We start from the raw sequence: 19,983 nt of genomic DNA, 5'->3' as shown, positions 1-19,983 counted from the left end.
TCCCTGAAAACTCCCAGTCCCGTAGAAACGGAGGGCACAGATGACTTGCTCTACGACGGTGAGCGAATGAAGCCCGCCACGCTGTCTCCGCAGACGAGAGTCTTCGCCTAGCTCGTCACACAGCCAGCACACTGATGTCTTCGACAGGCGAAAATGACGCTGAAACTCCCCGTCGGTCATGCAGGTGAACGGGTCCGGACGGTCATACTGACGCTTGCTGCCGCGGATGCAATGAAACAGGCTGCTGCTGCCGCCGCCATGTTCCCGAGTTGAACTCGGAGGGGGTTTCGCGATGTACGAGTTTAGCACGAGTTCGCCTGTCAATCAAAACCAGAGGTCACGCCCCGCGCGAGGCATGTAACTATTGCGCGCGCACCCACTACAGTTGGGCCACGCCCAACTTATCTTCCGGCAACAGCGACGCGGTGTCGAGCTGAGAGGCATCAACAATCTTGACCGCCGACATAAATCACGCACAACGCACTGTCATCGGTGATGTACTGAGCACCACTATCGAAAACAAAGCGTTGACTGTCGCTGGCATACATCCTCTCGGGCTGAGATGGCCGCACAACACGGTTTCACTGCCTGCATTGCGGCGCGTAGCGCACAGTAAATAATTATCGGCACGTCACTGTAGGTGCTTGCAAGGCGTCGAGGCGTCGAGGGGGACGACGATGCTGAAGAGTGCTTATTGCAGCAGTCGTTTCAGATGGCTGCTCTGTCATCGGTGATGAAACGGAGCCACAACGTCGTGAACACGATCAGCGTCCGAGAATCGCTCGCTCTTCTAGGCCCAGTGCAATGGCATTTCTTCATCCCAAGCACTGCGCACTCAACAGTTCCAACACCTCTCTCCGTTCGAAATCTGATTTCATAAATGCACACAAGAGCCCTCACCTGCCAAAATGCGAGTGCTGCGGTGTCGTTACGATATCCATCTGCGATCGCTGCTGGCTCCAGCAGAGGTAATCCGCAAGCACCTTCGACTGCACAACACACTCATATACTGCGTACATGCGCTCAGACGCGCCTTCACTGGGCAAGCGATGACAAGCGATGAATTCTGTCGCTGGGGAAGCACGTACGTTTCGCAATGTATCGCAGAGGCTTCGCGCACAAAGATAAACTGGTACATTTTCACTGAACTGCGTCACTACGCACTCTAAAATAACATACCGCCATTTTACAGCGACAGCTGTTGTGTCGTTTTTAGTCGGTAAAGCGGGGCCTTAAAGCCTAGTGAAGCGCCTGCGATGAACAGCCGTACCGCGGCGCTGCGTTTCTATTCCCCTAATAGAGAAAGAGTGGCCATGACCCTCCATGGATCATGACTGACTTTATTGAGAATAGCACTGTAGCGCCCCTAGGCGACTTATCACCGTATGAACGCCCTCGTGCGTGCGACCCGCTTCAATGTATGGCTTCTAAGCTTTCGCCTCCCTGTCGCCACTCACGGCAAGAAGTGCAAAATTTAATAATTTGCTCGATCTCCGTTTGTCATCACAAATTTCTAGCATTGAAAACGAAAAACAGATACCTAAAGAAATAAAAATGTGCGTTATTTTATTTGTCGTATTTTAACGTATTCGTTTGAGTGAAAGTGTAGGTGCAAGAATGCGCCGCATGTACCCCGTTCGCATTCGATGGAGGATAGATAGATAGCGCCCGAAAGATGACGCACGCCCTTGACGCGCCCGGGAAAGGCGTGGCAAACGGCTCACGGCAAGTGTGCTGACAGACAGCGGGGCAGTCACGGTATCGCTAAGTTGCGATAATCCGTTGATAACAATACGCGGCGCTGGCGCGTTTCGTTGTGCAGCCTTCTGCGCTTGAAACGTGGAAGCAGCGTGCCGCGCAGGGTGCGCTCATGTTGTCATACGCGACTTCTTGTCTACATATTTTTTTGCCTGCACCTTCGGCCCGTTCCGCGCTATCTCCGTTCACTGACTGCCGTCGAGCAAACTCGGGCAAAACTCGGGTGAACGAGAAACTCGACGCATCCTGCATAGCGCCCCTGAACTGGTCCACGTGGTGCGCCTTAAACCCTTTCATGGACGCTGACGAACTTCCTTATTTTGTTGTTTTCTTTGGTACTAGTGCTTCTTTTTTTATTACTTTGGTTTGTTTGCAGCATCGGGTCGATGCTTTTTAAGAGGGGGGTAATGACACGTGTACTTTTCTTTATCGGGCGACCACGTTTGGCCGACTAACAAATGTTATCGCGCAGCGCAGGACGCGCTTGCATGTAAAAGAAGTTTCTGGAATGTTATCGATGGTTCCGTCCACTGTCTTTCACCGCAACTTGTGTAATCTGATTGCATGCATGCGCGACGCGAATAGTGTAGAACTTTGTGGAAGACACGCGGGTCCCATCGGTTAATCTGGAACACTCGACGACTTATCTATAAAAGCCGACGCGCTTGACCCGCTGATCCGATTTCCGATGATCGCCGACCGTGTTCGCCGCTATCGTTGTGCTATACGTCTAGCCTGTTTGTGTGGGCACAGGTTCGCCCAATAAAAGCTAGTTCTGGGCCGGTATTTTGTAGCGATGCCTTTTCCGATGCTATGCTTTTTCAGGCTTTTCGCGCTTGGCCAGTGGTCAGAGCGACGGTCTGCCCACATTATCAACGGGATCAGGCGGCCGTGTGTGGTGGATGATAAGAATAGCATAGAATAAGGCATAAGGCATCGCTACAAAATAGCGGCCCTGTATTCCACCGTTTGCTGCTTTCTTCATCGTCACTACCACGTGACAAGAAGCCCTTGACAATATAGAGCTCGGAGAAAACGTGGAAGCTTTCGTATGCTCTTTGAAAACCTATTTTGCGATAAAGGAGCACTGCCTTCGATGGTTAAAGGCATCTAAACAAACATAACCTGTTTGTGCACAGTTTCGCCGGTGGAGCAAGAAAGAACAGTTGCCCTCCAAGCGAGATTTAGTGGACCTAAAACCCTTCTACGAGCATTGACACCAGCTCACTCTGGAGAACGATTTACTCTACGCTGCTCGAGTTGTCGTCCCTGCCTCTCGCCAAAACGAAGTCCTACGACTCTTACATGGACACTTTGGCTTGACGAAGGCACTTGCTCGAGCCAGAGATTGTGTTTGGTGGCCCACTATAGAAGCTGATGTCACGTTCCTGGTGAAGCAATGTCAGCAATGCGGCGAAACAACAAGTAACAGGAAATGCCACTATAAAGTTCCGAATTTCCAGAAAGACTCTGGGAACGTATTGCAATGAACTTGTTTCACTATAAGAGCCAGCGGTGGTTGATAGCAACAGATTATTATTCAAGATACCCTGAACTGGCTCGGCTCGAGAAGCTTACGTCCGCAGCTGTAGTCAACCACTGCAAGTCATTTTTTGCACGCCACGGGATTCCTGAGGAAGTGGTTTATGACAGCGGCCCCCAGTTTTCCTCGACTGAGCTTTCACATTTCGCTCAGGACTGCGCCTTCAAGCACGTTACCTCTAGCCCTGACTATCCTCAGAGCAATGGACTTTCTGAGTCTGCGGTAAAAATCAAGACTTCCATGAAAGAGACGAAAGACCCTTACTTGACGCTGCTAGCTTACATGTCGACTCCTTTGAAGAATAGGTATAGTCCTGCGGAACTACTGATGGGTCGTCGGCTAAGAACCAATCTTCTTCTCAGTTCCACCAAGCTGACACCCCAACTGCCGGATCAAGAGAGCCTTGGGAAGTTCGAAGGGCAGTACAGGAAACATCAAAGGAAGGACTTTGACAGACGTCATGGAGTCCGCGACCTGCTGGAACTATTCTACGGAGACGACATTTGGTTGACAGACCTCAAGTGCAAAGCGACAGTTCAAGCGCCAGCCGATGAGGTCCTACTGGGTTAACACTGACACTGGTGCTGTACGCAGGAACAGGACCCAGCTTGTTCGCTATTCCCCTGCGAAAACCAACGCAGACAGTGTTTGCATCAGTGACGGTGTATCAGACGCCCATTCGTGTAGCCAAGACACTTCCCACCTGCATACTAGAAATGGGAGGTGTGTGAAGCCGCCTGCTGCATCGAACTTCGCTTGCTCTGTCGGGGAGATGTTGTATATGCTGCCATCTAGTGAAAGCTGGGAGACATAGTTCCCCGTGACTGCGTGTGGTCGTTGATCTGGTAGCGCGTGCTCTTCGTCTTCTTCTTCTTGAGACAGAACACATCTGAGAGACCATTAAACGTCTGTGTATGTGACTCCTCGTTTGGCCTTCTCACTCTTACTTCCTGGCTACAACAATCTGCAAATATGAAGCCTCTGCGGAAAAAAACGTATTATTAAGGCAAAGCTGCAGTGGGTTTCAGCTGGCAGCTACCGAAAGCAGACGAGGGCTGGAGAAGAAAATGGCATCGGCTTTCGTTTGTGTGTGTCAGTGCTATAAATAATTAGCTCAAAGAAAGATTTGCAATTCAATGGCGCAAAAAGGTATTTTAAGCATTTTGTTTTCGGCACCGATTCTGCTCCGTGTCATGAGCTACGGAGTGGAGTGCAACGCACGGGGAAATGGTGTGGCCATTGTGGTTGTCGCAAAATGTGTAAGCGAAGTCTACCGGCCCGCTTTGGTTTGTTAGTGACTAACCAAAGCAAACTGAGTTACAACATTAAAATGCATGACCAGGCAATAATTGCCTTTATGTCTGCCTCCTAGGCAACCGTTTTTTGATGCCTAAATAAAATACTTCGACTTTGACTTTGACTTTGGCATATTTCGGTATTAATATATGGTCAAGCAAGCTCATAAACATCAAATGAGTTCATTTTTGCTGACATCTTGGATGTGGTCCAGACAAAGCGAACAACGTATGTTCTAAGGATCAACACATTCAATAAAGTCCTAGATGAAAAAAAAAATACTGACGAGCGTCCAAGTAGAATGTTCAAGAACAGGCACTCTAAAATCATGTGACAATACTAGGCGCTATTGAGCCTAGGTGGGAAGCTAAAAAAAAAACGAAGAGTTGACCGTGCAGCACAGGACTGCAACCTCCTTGAGGCTGACTCTGAAGCACACAGTTGAAGGGCGCAATCTCCAACCAGGTGGACGTCGTGTTTCCGCAGTAGGAAACTAGAGGACTTTGCCCAGCTGCGCCTTCGTGCGATTGGTGATGCCAAACGGGGTCACCTTGCACGAGATGTTCCGTTGCTTGTCATATGAATAGGTCAGGATAGGTTTGTCCGCGTCATATTCGTAATGCTCGACAATGATGCCGATTGTCTTAATTCCAGCCTTTTTCAGCTGGTCAGCCATTAGGCGGGCCTGTAGAAAGGCAGGAAAAAGAGCGAAACGCAACTAATTAGCTTTTTTTAAAACAATTCTGTGGCTAAACCACACGCGCTCGAAAATGCACAATGCACCGACTGGTTTAAATATGCCTGGTATGTCCATATGTCCGGTACAGTAGTCAGTTGTGGCGGGGTTTAGTGTCGCGAAAGTGCACGTCACGTTATGAGGGACGTGGTAGTAGAATACCACCACCTCTGGTTACCCACCACCTCTGGTTCTTTACCGTAGACCCGAATATAAGCGCACGAGTACTTCCGCATATCGGCCGCAGCCGGGAGTCAGTTAGCCTCGAGCTCAGTAGCCGAGTGCCGAGCCACCATGGCAGGTCTGTCAGGTCTGAGTGAGAGGTTGAACAGTACACAACACAGCTACGAATTACAGAGGGTACAACTTCTGGCAAAGCTAAAATTACTTTCAAATAAAATTTAAATATATAAGCTCACAGAAAACAAAAGAAAATGGTCATCGATTGTTATAATTTGTACGTTCAGTATCTTATCCCCTATAATTGCATATTTACTGAAAAATACATCGTCATGCAATTCAATTGACATCTCACGTTCTAAAGGGATATACTTTCACTGGCTCTTCAAAACGCCTTGTCTAGTTACATAGTAAACGTTCCTTCCTTATTTATGATCGTGGTCGGACTTCGAGGACAGAAATTTCGCTATAATAAATGTCTTGAGGTCTGATGTGTCTGGCGTGTTCCACTTTGCCGGACGAAAGCACAATCAACCGCGAAAGTGCGAAAAACGGCAACTGGGAAACCGCTGAATTTCCGTGCAGACTGTGGCACAAGTCAACTAAACCGTAGAATAATATGTTGTTCGTATATACTGGTTATGGCTGGAAATCTGTGTACGAAGTCTGCGTTCCGAAATTGCGTAGATATTCAAGGTTTTCTTAAATCATACTGCCGGTAAACTTTCTTGCTTGACTGTACGTCCTTTGCTTCAGCTTTTTATAGCAGAATACAGGAAGAGAAGCGTAAAATTAAGACGACTGAACTCGTGATTTTAATAAGGAACAGAAGGTGCGAGAACAAAATCAAGCAGTGTCGCTAGTATTCGATTTCCCCTTCAAAGTACGAAACAGCCACACAGTCACCCATTGTAATGCTGTAACTATTGTGAGTCTTTGTGATCGTTGAAGCCACTCGAAGCTACTGGGCAATAACTGATGTTGGAATATATAAGACAGTGGATTTCTTTTAAAGGGCCCCTCACCAGGTCTGGCCCTTTTGAACTGAGAAGCACAGATCATACGATGCGCGATAACGATCGTGTCTGCAAAGTATTACATGGCCGCGGAAAGATCTGGAATTTCAAACCGAACGCCGTTTTTCCTTCTCCTAGCGGCCGCCGCACTCCAAGCAGGAGCATGACGTACACGTGCTAGTGCGTCTACGTACACGTGTTTGTACTGTGACATCCCTCGTGCTGACACGTGACTTCGATATTTATTCTAAAAAAATCTGTTATTTCAGTAATATGTTGCTTGAATAGACGAAATAAAGATTAGAGGAATGATAAAACACACCAATCGAATGTCTACATGTTCTTGTTTTACTTCGAACCGCAGCAAGAGAGATGTGCTTCCGCTTCGTCTGCTTGCTCCCACGTTGTGCAGTCGCACGCGCAGACAACAAAACTATGTCATTGTCTAGCGTGCTCCAGCGTGGGATCATGCTCCTTGATCGGCTTGTGTCTGCCTCAGTATTCGTGTAGCACTGACTTTGTACTTCTAGTCAGGGGTCCTCGTGCACAGCGCGCAAAATCGTGCGCTGCTCGAAACGAGACAATAACAGGGGCCCTATAACGTAAAACTATTCCAATATGTTTCTATTCCAATTTCCTGACGTCACATTTGCGTAACCACCGACGCAAGCACCGGGCGGTCACCCGCAGGGTTGTCTGAACAGACCAATCGAACGCTCTCCTCGTTCATAGGAGGTCACTTTTGTTTGCTTGAAAAACGAATAACATTGCCTACACTGAGCGGCTTGTCGTATCTAATTGGCTGACGAGAGGTGAGGAGAACGCTCAAGTGGAGAGGGATTCACTGGGGCAGAGCCAGTGCACTGAAAATCGATAACCGGATGAAGAAGGTGGTGCCGGCGTCTGCGATTGGTCGGCTTTCCTTTACTTTGCTTGTGGTGGCTGGTGGAAAATCGCGGCGGCATGCAACGGATGCTTAAGAATGCCGCTAAAACGGATCCTCAACAAAGGATAGTTGGCTGAGCGACGTCGTAAACGCGCCGAAAGTGCTTGAAAACGTTACAGGGTCACGCAAGAAGTTTTATTATACGCAAATACACCCATGCTCTCCGGCAGGTGCGAGCAGCCAGCGTCTCAGCGATCGGCTGCAGCCATCTTTTATTCCTTTCGGAACGGGGCAGACTGCGGCTATTCCGAAAAAAATTCATTTTTCTTCGGCATATTAATGCATCTTTAATGCGTACACGTCACTTTGACGCGGTGAGCTTTTGCGGTTTTGTGACGTCGCCTGACAGGCAGGTGAAGTGGGTGCAGCCCGAAAACTTTTTACCAATAGCCGAGAGCTAATGGCGAAAAGGGGTTGAATCAGAAATAACTGTTTTTCTTCTTTTTTGTCAAATCATGCATAATCAGTGTGTACACATCATGTCAGATGGGGAGGTATTGCGGTTTTCGTGACGTCGCGTGACAGACATGTGAAGTGGGGCTGGTCGAAAAAAGTTTTTGACCAATCGCGGAGGGCTGATAGCAGAAATGGAATAAAAAAGTTTGGAATAGTTTTACGTTATAGCGCCGCAGCTCGCGCACGACACCGCCAGCAAAAGTGTGCCACGCCGCAAAAAAGCGAGAAAAAAGAAATGAAAGCGGGGCCCGTGACGTATGCGTCATGCGATCCTTGAGATCCCGTATGGGAGAACGCAGCGAAGGAATTTCGCTTGCGTAGGCTAGACGGGGCAAGTGGAGAGAACGTCTCGCTATGCAGTGGAGCTCGCCTCCTGAAATCGCGGGTTCGCGGCACTGAAATATTTTTATCTCGGCTATAATGAGCCGGTCTGGAAAATTTTTACGGCAGAACGCTGCCTAGAGGACACGTAAGAACTTCCAGTGTATAACTAAAATTTGCTATAGGGCCTGGTGAGGGGCTCTTTAAGGCCGAACATGAAGGAACCTACGGAGGAGGTCTAACACACCATTTATTTCGCAATTTTCATGCGCACAAGTGCCAAATGCAACTAGAACGCTGCTCAGTTCTTATTTTAACGATCATAAAGTGCGGAAAAGCTCATTCACATTAGAAAATAAGGCTCGCGAATAAGGTTCTTAAAATATCAACTTGAAGGAGAGCAGCGAGGGCTCAATATTGTGCGAGACCATCATACAATGTTTGTAGAACTCTGTGCGCACCCAATTACGCCTTCGCGTCTCTGATGGCACCGTGATTTTGACTTATCGACTTGAGCTACGCGCGCCAATAGGCCCGCGAAGTTTCTGTTTTGACGCAGGAGTGAACGAGTCGAATTCATCCCCAATCCATTTATTGCTGTATGTCTGACTGCACCTAATTCATCATTATAAGTGTCAATTTACGCAATGCTTTCTTTGACTTCATTGCCTGTTGGCTGCGTGGTGCGATCGTTAATAAAAAAAAATTGTGCCCCTCTGTTCGATTTTTTTCTGGCTGATTGCGCAATGCTCGTCTTGACTCCGACAGCTTTACCCACGTGTTACAGAACATGCCTCCGCGCAGCACTCCACCTCGACTCGAGGAAGTGGCTGTCAGAGCCGACCTTCGGTAGACGTGGTCGCTGCTCGTAATTACGCTCCGCGGCATTTCTTGAGAACTGCAGCCTCTCCTTTAGAGGAGGTGTGGCAGTATGCTTAACTGGGAGGGGTCGCTTTGAGTCAATGTTCTTTAACGTATACTTTATTATTTTTTTAGATATCGATGAAGCATTTTACAGGAGCCCTGCTTCAAGGCAAATATCCCAATAGTAGGCTATTGTTTAGAGATCCACCGCGGAGCGTAATGACAGCGGGGCGCAGATGCGTACTGGTTCGGTCTCTCACCTTCCTCGAAACGGTTTCTTCAACTTCGAAAAAATGGATGTCAGTGAGGTCTTCGTTCAATCCCCCCATCCAGCGCCTAGTCATCAACGAATAATAATGGCACTCGAGGTTCGCTGTGCTTATGTCACAGATCTGAAAAGACAAGGGCGTCAATGTTCTACCGTCTGACAGCCTTCTGTCACGTGTTAAGCAAGGCGATAAAAAGTAGGGAAGCGGAAGGTTCAGACCTGCTCGGTGAATAGTCACTGCATTACGTGAACGGTCGAGCAGTACAAGTCGCTATGAAGTAAGGACAGCTCAGAAAAGGGCAAAGAGATGATGCTTCCTTTCCGGTTCTTCAATAAAACTTGGTGCTGGGCTAGTTGGTGATGCATTCTTTAAAACTGATGGTAGCGCTAAAAAGGAATGGACACACGAAGAAAAGACGACACGACGACGAAGAAACGCTACTGACAACTGGTTTATTTTTCGCAAGAATTCTATATTTAAAAGAATCGCAACACATGCGCACAACCGAACTACACCAGCCTTCTTTATCGCCATATCAAAAACAATGTCATGCACGCGAAGCGAGATGATAAAACTCCCGAGCAGCAAGAAGTGGACACATGACCAATTGAAAAAAGCCATACCGTTACGGTTTTTTAAATTTCCCCAGAAGTGTGCGCTCAGCCGAGTACAAATTAATTGAAGCATCGCTGATGCACAGACCCGCCTTTTCTTGTATGTGGAAAGCTTCCAGCAAAACTCTAGCTTTTGCACTTGCACTTCTGCCCAGAGCCATTGCTTCTTTAAACCGTGGCACGCACTCGCAAACTATCACATGCGAAACTAAATTCGCAAGTTTGTCTTGTTTTGTTATGTTTTGAGAGTGTTCCCTTAAGCGGTCATTCAGGCAACGCCCCGTCTGCCCGACAAGTGCGGCAAGTGCTATATCGGGCAGACGGGGCGGGGCGTTGCCTGAATGACCGCTTAAGGGAACACTCTCAAAACATAACAAAACAAGACAAACTTGCGAATTTAGTTTCGCATGTGATAGTTTGCGAGTGCGTGCCACGGTTTAAAGAAGCAAAGGTTCTGGGCAGAAGTGCAAGTGCAAAAGCTAGAGTTTTGCTGGAAGCTTTCCACATACAAGAAAAGGCGGGTCTGTGCATCAGCGATGCTTCAATTAATTTGTACTCGGCTGAGCGCACACTTCTGGGGAAATTTAAAAAACCGTAACGGTATGGCTTTTCTTCAATTGGTCATGTGTCCACTTCTTGCTGCTCGGGAGTTTTATCATCTCGCTTCGCGTGCATGACATTGTTTTTGATATGGCGATAAAGAAGGCTGGCGTAGTTCGGTTGTGCGCATGTGTTGCGATTCTTTTAAATATAGAATTCTTGCGAAAAATAAACCAGTTGTCAGTAGCGTTCCTTCGTCGTCGTGTCGTCTTTTCTTCGTGTGTCCATTCCTTTTTAGCGCTACCATCAGTTTTAAAGATTTCCGGTTCTTACTTGACATTGCGCCGCGACTACAGTTACACAATGCATACGAACCAAGTAGTTCTGCAGCAAGTAGTAATACAGAACAAAGCGGGAGGTGAACAATGCATACATGAGTGCAAACGGCATCCTCGTCCTCTCTTTTCTAAGTGCCTCGTATTGTATCCCGAAGTTCCACATGAAGAGAGTTCTCACTGAAGTTGTCTAAACTCTCCTTCACGACACCTTATAAAACACTGAGTATCCTACGCAAAGGAACACAAATACGTATTCACAACTGAGCTGAAATACTGGGAGTAGCACGTTAGGTCGAGAGTTACACTTTTGTAGCTACAGTAACTTTGCATTCGTTACTGTTGAGGTGCCAAATAGCAAGTTATAGAAAACAAAGGTAATCGTCAGAATTGCATGTTTCCGGCGCTGTATACTTTTCCGGGATAATCTTTCTGGTTCCACATTTTGTAACAACTGGGTTCAAAATCCGCTGCTTTCATGATTGGCAAGAACGTCGGTGCGCCGCTGTTATTGCACAAATTGGCTATTGAGCAAACGAAATCACAAGAAGAACGAGCAACAAAAATATTACGACAACTTCCGGTCCTCACTTAAAGAAACCGAATACAGGCCTGAAGAAAGTTATGCGGATCGCACGCACTGTGGCAATCGATGTAAGCGAGGATTTCTGTGTGGTTTGTTTTGATTGACGATAATTGCGGTGAGGTTGACGGCTACTGTTTACTTCATCAAGGTTTAGTTCAACGCGAGAGCGGTGAGTTGATGTTAAACGTTACCTTGCGTGCACCACTGCTGTTTTGTCGGCGTAGTACAAAGAACACACAGAGCGAGGTGTTTGCTGTGGCGTTGCATTTCACAATCTCCGAGAGACTAGAATATATTCATTGCCTCACACGGAAAATGGCATCGCGGCATAAATATTAAACTTTATTTGAATTAAGGGGCTGCAAATGCCAAGCCAGAATCAGATTATGAGGCAGGCGGCAGTGGCGGTCTCTGGATTAATTTTGAAACAGTGATGTTCTTTAAAGGGACACTGAAGGCAATTACCAAGTCAATCTAGACTATTTATATACCAATACAGAAATTTGGGAGCGCTTGTTTGGTGCCAAGAACAGACTTTGTTTACGAGAAAATTGCGTCTCAAGTGTCTGAAACTAATGAAACGCGATAGCGCGGGCGGCGCAGCGTGTAGAGCGAAAACGAAACCTTTGGACCGCCCGCGTCGTTGTTAAGGGTAATTTCAATGAGTTCTTTTTTCTAAAAGTAATTTAGAATTTTATTTCTTCGTATAATACAATGCAATGATATTTTGTGCAACGAGTGGTTGAGTACTACTGACAGAATTTAATTAATGAATGCTGTCGTCATCAGGAAGAACTTGGAAATCTCGGGGGAGCCTCTAATCATTCCCTGCATTCACTTCTATTTCTGGATTGTTAAGGCTCTGTTCGCGATAATAACGCCTTAGAGATTTTGGTGGACTAATCTATCACTTTAGCTTGACCTAATATTTGCCTTTAGTGTCCTTTTAACGTGTCCGTAAATTTGAGTGCACGTGCGTTTTTTTGTTATTTCGTCCCCGTCGAAATGCGGCTGCCGCGATCGGGATCAAAGCCGTGACCTCGAGCAATGCCACAGCGACCAAGCTACCGCGACCGGTACAGAAGTGTTGATTTGACGTGTTACCGCTGCCGTAATGCGGCTCTGCTTCTGCACGCCCTGCGTAGATGTTCGCTTGACGAAGAATATGCATGGTGCTTATTTTTCAGAAATATCAGAAACGTCCCATGCCGTACCCTGAACTTAAAGGTACCCCGTTTGCCGGCAACCGCTGTAGTGTCTACATTATTCGTAATATCGTTTCCTTGCCTTCTCACGTCACCTTTTGCGTATACCCCCCGCCTGAAGGGGAATTGCAAGCGAGGAGTGGCAAGCCTGTTATTCACTCATTTAGCGACTGCGTCGGTTCTACCCATTCTCTGCCTCCACTGCCCCCTCCTATCTAGCATTCTATCTAGCATTCTATCTAGCTTCCCGCTGCGCTTGCACGTTAGTAGAAAAGTAAGTGTTGCCATTTCTGTAGTGCTTTTGAAGGGGGTAGCGGATAATTATACAGTGGTCAAGAGGCTAATGTGGCGACGCCTAGGGAGCGCCATAGGGCCGACGCCGTGCCAACGTCCAAACGAGTTTCTTGCCGCGCCCACACGCGGCGATATGCCTCGTCGTGTGTGCGTTTGTGTGCGTGCGTGTATCACAGACCACGCACCTGCGTTGTTGCAGACCTAATACAAATGCCCGCGCGTCAAACAAGTGTCACCCACGTGCTGGAAGTCCAGAGGCAACTCAGTGCACTTGGGTGGCTGGTCTCCGTCCAGGGAGTACTTGGTGCACTTGCGAACCCGCAGCGACATGGAGAGGGCGACAGCCTTGTTGCCTTGCTTCAGTGATAGCGGGACGATGACCTCTTGCTTGATGTACTCACTCTGCACAAACACACAGACATAGTGCGGGCATCAGTGCGCCCAGCGCCATGCGAGTGCGCGTGTTTGAGCCTAGTCCTTTTCGCGAATGTTACCTTACTGCCACATTCTTTCTGTAATTCTAAGCTACGGTTTAGCAGCAATGAGTAGCTAAGAAACGTACACGACGACCGTAACAGTGTATATAGGTACTCCTCTGTAGAGAAGCTGTTTACTTTGACAAGCATTCCAGTTGTATATACATAGCGTGACTAACTCGTTAGTAATAAGAGCATCACCTACTGTGTGACTCCCACTTGTGCGCTCGAGCGGCCAGCTGCGCACTACGCGAGTGTACTAAGGAGGGGTAGCTGCTGCTTTACCGGTCTGTCTGTTCTATCGCAAGGGCTGAGCATGGGGCATCACCATACGGGGCTTTATTTCCCGTGTCACTTTTTTGCGCAAGGGATTGCGGTAAAATCGGTCCATATCTTGACTTAGACAAGCGTGACTCGAACTTCACAAGGCGCAAGGGGATCAATACCAATTTCTTTGTTCGGTGTTGTTCGGCGTGCTCACCCGTTTCACGTAAATTGCGTCCTCACAAATAGACGTCGCCTTTCGTATTCGATTCCCCTTCGAATCATACTGGATTACAAGGCAAAAAGGCAATGCCGAAACACAAAGCTTGTATGTTTCACGCCGCTTTACTAACCGCTTTGATCCCTGTGTTGAGCCACGCCACCGGCCTTTAGGAGCCTAAAGAAGACTTGGCGTATGTTAGACCTCAACTGAGTGAGAACGATGCGGGTCGCTGACAGAGAGTTTCTATAATGATTGACGCTTATATATTTCAGGTTGCGTAGGGTCGGCCATACATGAGCAGGCCAAGCGATCAGATAGCGAGAAGATCTTCAAATGTACGTCAGATATTGCGCACATCTCTGCTCTTCGTCGAGTGGTAACCGACACTGTCAAAACAGTTCACAGCACGTACAAACACCGTGGCCCGTGATGCACGTCGTGTGTTTGCGCACCCATGAGGAATTTAAGTGCACTGTAGCTGCTCCTGCACTATAGAAGGCTACATAGTTGTTCCTCGACGATCTTGTATGAGCTGTCATAAGTGACTTTCTAACCTCAAGAACAGTTTAAAACATCTCCAAATTGTTCATGAGCACGCGATGGCAAAACCTTCAAACACGGCTCCGCCGGCAGCACAAGCCAGTGAGGAGGAAAGGCTTGGCGCGCGCAGGTTCCCTCTTTCCACCTAGTTCGTTGAAATGGTCTATGCATGGCACGCATACAATCAATATGGCCAGCGTCCTAACCATACATGTGTATACACCTTTTAGTTCTTTCGTGTTTCGCTTGTCGTGGTTTGTACGAACCTGTCCCAAACAATTTTAATTATGGGGTTTTACATGCCAAAACCACTTTCTGATTATGAGGCACGCCGTAGTGGAGGACTCGGGAAATTTCGACCACCTGGGGTTCTTTAACGTGCACCTAAATCTAAGTACACGGGTGTTTTCGCATTTCGCCCCCATCGAAATGCGGCCGCCGTACACGTGGCCGGGATTCGATCCCGCGACCTCGTGCTCAGCAGCCCAACACCATAGCCACTGAGCAACCACGGCGGGTGTCCCAAACAACGCATATATATATATATATATATATATATATATATATATATATATATATATATATATATATATATATATATATATATATATATAAGCAGGTTTGCCGAATGGCTGCGGTGGTGGCCCAGTGGGTCAGCCACCGCGGTTCCAAGAAAGAGCAGGAAGCAATGATACCCACGGCGAGGCACGGTGAGTTAAACTAGATTTCCCTAGCAAGGCGCAATGACCCCAACGTAAGGCGAGGTGAAGTGACGGATGGTCGCTACAAAGGCATTGAACGAATCTGTGGGGCCAAGCTGCTGCATAAGGAGTGGACTGCTTATGTTGTCGGCCTCTTTGGATTCGCGGCCTTCCTCGCGACAATAATAAAACTCAGTCATCTGCCAGCTTTGTATTGTCAACGTCCGAAGAAAGGACTTCGACTCCGGAAAGTCGGCAAGATTGTGCACCGCTTGTTACACGGGTACGAAAGGAGTAGCGCTGCTTCCTGGCATAGTTTCTTGCATGTCATGACTACACATCCACCCCAACAGACCTGAAAACTTACACCCACTCTAACGCCTATGCATAATAAAGAATAAGTGAAAATGCTTGCTCTTGAATCAATGAGCAGAAGTATGCGTGAAGGTGAATGTACCAAATGCTCATGAATATTCGGAGATGAATAATCCCTGACATAGTGAGCCATCATCTAGCGATACTGCGACTTTTGTACGAGCTATTACAGAATACAGAACATCTACGTTCTGAGCCTTGGGCGCAGCAAGAATAAATCTATCACGACTGAGCACACCCGCCAGCGATTAGGCAGAACAATCAGACAGTGACAGCATCGAGGAACATTACCGAGTCAGGAACATGACAAGCCGCTTCTTCAGTGTGTTCGCCCAATAAAGAACGAACAGAAAAACACTAATCTTGATTTATTTCGCAAGCGGACTGTTTGGCCAGCTTGGCATACATTGCTATCCTCGCTTCTAGTACAAGGACCGCATGCGCTGCTCGCGCCGTTTGGACAAGGCATAACGAGCTCAGAAAGAGCTTACATGTCCCCAGATGCCGTGACCAAAGCTTTGTGTCTTTCACCCAGTCACCGTCTACAATATCCACCAAAACAGAGGTTTTCTGAGCTGCAATAGCGTCATGTACGTCCATTGTAAACACGGAGGGGACGGAGACAGCTGAGACGTGCAATGGTCGCGTCATCACGTGATCAAACTTGGCGGCTCCCCTGGGATCACCATGAAAAAGGTCTATATGGACACAACAGACGCATTTACGCCGTCGATGTCGCCGTGATGTTCTGCATAAAGAACGAGTGCGGTAATATCGTGGCCGAGCCCCGTATGCTGTTTGCGAGAGTGAAAGCGTGCGAGAGGGAACTGAAGAGGGCGGCTCAATCTCGCGCACGCAAGGCAGGAAGGTGGGGAGGAACAGAGGAAGCGCGTCTCCATCCCACACCAGGGAAGGGGGAGGGAGGGAGAGGGACGTTGTATTCTGGTGGTGGCTGCGCGAGCTTCATCTTAAAGGCTATTTGCGATGGGGACAGAGTCTAGGTGTGCTGAGGGCTGATAACTTCGTATGTGTTGTGCTTGCGCAGCTTAGTTCGCGTTGAAGAGAAAGACAGCACTTCGCTCGCTGCTGCTGCAGCGCTTCCTCACGCCAGCGTTTTGACAGCGAGTGTGCGCGGTCATCGAATGACATCTGTTCATGCTTGCCTGTGCGCGCGTGGCATCATGCCCAATTGTTAATTTAGTGGTAAGCGAATATTTCAAATATATACGGCAGATAATATTACCATCCTTGCCTCGTACAGCCGTATAATAATTTGACATCGTTCGATGCTTCGCCTTTCTGGCGAAACTGCGACCTTTCTTTGGCTCCTGGTTGTGTTTTTACGCTTTCAGTTACTCTGTACTCTTCTTACATTCCGTGTCAACGCTTTTGAGGTAGCAATATTTCTTCACATTAGCCGATCACTTCTTTTCACCCATATTCAGTAGCCTCTCTTCAGAACTTATCTTGCTCTAAGATGCTCTGATTAAAAAAAGAACCCAGACCATGTCACCTTGCATTGGCCCATTTGTGCTTTGGCCGTGAGCCCACAACGCCAGTCAGCCACAGCCTTATGGTTAATCTCCAGCCCCGACCAGATTTCTCATTAGTAGCAAAGACTTGCATTTGCGAATGTTAGCGCTGGCGCCACTACACTTTTCGAAATTCCTCGCACCACCTCGCATTTATTGCAGCCTCAATGGGCTCCAAGTATCATTATTGCTGCAGCTTGCTTCCGTTTCATTATTATATTATCTTGGTGGAGTAGGCTTTTCCTCCGCTTATGGATACACCCAGGTATAGTGCTTGACAGCGAGTATGACTTCGCGTTGAATTTATGCCAGATCATTACTTGTCTCTACAGTAAACATCCTAATTCCGAATTTTTTTTCCTGCGTAAATGCATGGCGGAATTCTGCCGTTGCATTGCCACTTATACTCGTAAGTTTCTGTAAATTATTTTCGTTGACCACCAGTGGCACTTATGCTGCACATTTTGACCATTACGGATGTCAGATGGATCAAACCCTAATTCAGTTCTTTCCAGACGTCTTTCTATGCCCTTAACATAAAGCGTAAACAGCAATGGAGCCAGATGACATTCTTGCTTCACTGATCGGTGATCTTTGACAACTTTATTGCGTTTCCGGCCTTCCCGTACAATATTTACTTGGTTGTTCCTACTTGTGCCTCAGCAGCTCCACAATATCGTTGTCTATACTCTCGGGCTTGAGAATATCCCGTAGGAATTCCCAGACTACGTTGTCGTAAAGCTTCCTGAATATAAAGAAATGCTATTCATAAATGTATGTCCATAAAGCAGCGCCAAGACGAGCAGCGCCACCGACGGCAGCAGTAGGAGCAATGGCATGTGATGCAGACGATGGGGCGAAGGGGCGCAGGGCGCACATGTTCATGCGTTTCTTCTTGCACCCTCACCGTTAGTGAAAGATATGACCTGATTACGACCAGTTTTCCAAGCAGCTAAAATAAATTGCAGACGACATTTACGTTGGTAAAGAAGAACGCCTAATATCCATCATCGACTTAAAGCTTGACAGCCTAAGTCACCTTGAAACCAAGGTTTCTACCTGCATGGAACAAATTACTAGCCTGCACAAAGCACTAATATCACTCGAACTAAAAGTGGGCGATCTCGAAAATCATTCCAAAAGATCAAATCTAACCGTTTGCGGTCTTGCCGAGGAAGGTAAGGAAAACAAAAACTCACTCGAACACAAAGTGCACGAAAACATTCTTAAAGGTGTCGTCAAAGTCGAAGATGTAACGATTGAAAGGATTCACAGATTGGGCAGGCCAGCAGCTAAGAAAATCAGACCAGTCATTTTGAAGCTCTTGGACTACCGTGACACATCGCAAATCCGAAGCAACTGTTATAAGCTAAAGAGTAGCAGTTTTTCAGTCAGCGAAGATTTTTTCTGGCGTGTAAGAAACATCAGGAAAAAACTATGGAACTACGCGAAAATTGAAAAAAGAATCTGGGGACAAGGCATCGCTGGTCCACGAAAAACAGCGTATCAATGATGGCCTCTACCGATGGGATGACGAAACAAGTGACGTGGCCCTTATCTAACCACATTCAGCTACCTCAAGCAAAAAAAAAGGAAGCAGGAAGGCAAGCAACACGCCTTCGGCGCCCCGCACTCCGGCCAAAGTAACTTTCTGCAGTAATAACGCGTACAGCATACTGAAGAAAACTGACTTCCTTGAAGCATTACTTCTTGGTATCGAACCAGATTTTGTTGCTTTACCTGAGACATGGCTAACAATCGATATCAGGGAGGCTGCAATGACACCATCAAACTACGTAATCGAATGGAAGGACCGCTTAACATGTGGTGGTAGCGTCGCCTTATTGATTAAGAAGGAAATCTCTTATATCGTGTTACTTGATGTCACAGGAGCGGAAGGAATGTTTTGTAAGTTAACATTTTCAAAATGCAATATTGTCGTCGGGTGTAGTTATTGTAGTCCCTCATTGGAGGTTTAAGTGATCGAAAGACTGTGCTTGTATGCGCCAAATAACGTTTTAGGGGCCAGACTAACACTTCTAGGGGATTTTAACCTGCCTGATCTGAACTGGCAAGCATTTAAACACCACTCACGAAGTGCTGATGTGCTTTTCCATCTTATGCTTTCCTTGAATCGCAGCCAAGTCGTAAGAGAGCCCACACGTGTTCCGGGAACTACTGCCAACACACTTGATTAGCTATTTTCTCAGCCATCATTTTCCTTTAGGCCAAACGTATCAAGAATTCATCAATGACATATCTGATTATAAGATTACTTTGTTTGTACCTGCTCATAATACTGCATTTTCCTCCCAACAACTCATCACCTAAACGGACTTCAGTAGAGCAAACAATACCAGCATTATTCACTACTTATCTAACGAATTTACCGCCTTTAAAGCACTTTCACTACGTCACACCACAAACATGCAAAAATTGTGGCATAGTTTCAAGAATATAACGTTTAATTGTGTTTCCAAGGAAGCACAATCCCTGGATTTCACGTGACATAATTCATGCCAAACGTAAAGTCAAGCGTCTCAGAAAATCAATGAAAATGAGATCTAATCCTTCATCTCGAAGTAATCTTACCCCAGCTATCAAAGACATGAAACCTAAAATAAAGACCGCGAAGTCAAACTTTTACTCAAATACACTTCAAGGATTCTCAAGAAATTCACCAAGCTAATTCTACAACTACCTTAAGCCTAAGGCTTCAAATGATCCCCTAGTGTCGCCCGAAAGTAACAAAGAAAGCGCTAGTTCACTAAATAACTATTTGTGTTCTATCTTCACAACTGACCATGGGAAAGTACCTCAAATCGACATCACCGTTAAGCGCAGACTAAGCTTTCTGACCGTCACGGAGGACGGAGTATTGAACCTTCTCCTAAACCTGGTCACGAAAAAAGT

At 47.0% G+C, this 19,983-nt stretch overlaps 1 protein-coding gene across 4 annotated transcripts in view; it reads right to left on the bottom strand.

Moving 5' to 3' along the window:
* Positions 1-4,763: 4,763 nt before the first annotated feature.
* LOC135913065 (uncharacterized) overlaps positions 4,764-19,983 on the bottom strand; it is a 107,291-nt gene continuing 92,071 nt past the window's right edge. For all 4 annotated transcript variants that reach the window (XM_065445737.1, XM_065445743.1, XM_065445750.2 and 1 more), the window contains 3 exons: positions 13,200-13,361; positions 9,377-9,508; positions 4,764-5,282 (listed from right to left, as the gene is read on the bottom strand). In XM_065445737.1, coding sequence (XP_065301809.1) covers positions 5,091-5,282; positions 9,377-9,508; positions 13,200-13,361 — 486 coding nt within the window. In that variant the 3' untranslated portion in view covers positions 4,764-5,090. The remainder of the gene's footprint in view (positions 5,283-9,376; positions 9,509-13,199; positions 13,362-19,983) is intronic.

Source organism: Dermacentor albipictus, chromosome 1 (genome assembly GCF_038994185.2).
Source record: "Dermacentor albipictus isolate Rhodes 1998 colony chromosome 1, USDA_Dalb.pri_finalv2, whole genome shotgun sequence".
NCBI lineage: Eukaryota > Metazoa > Arthropoda > Arachnida > Ixodida > Ixodidae > Dermacentor > Dermacentor albipictus.
The sequence above is the reverse complement of the archived record's forward strand: the minus strand, read 5'-3'. Positions and strand labels throughout refer to the sequence as shown.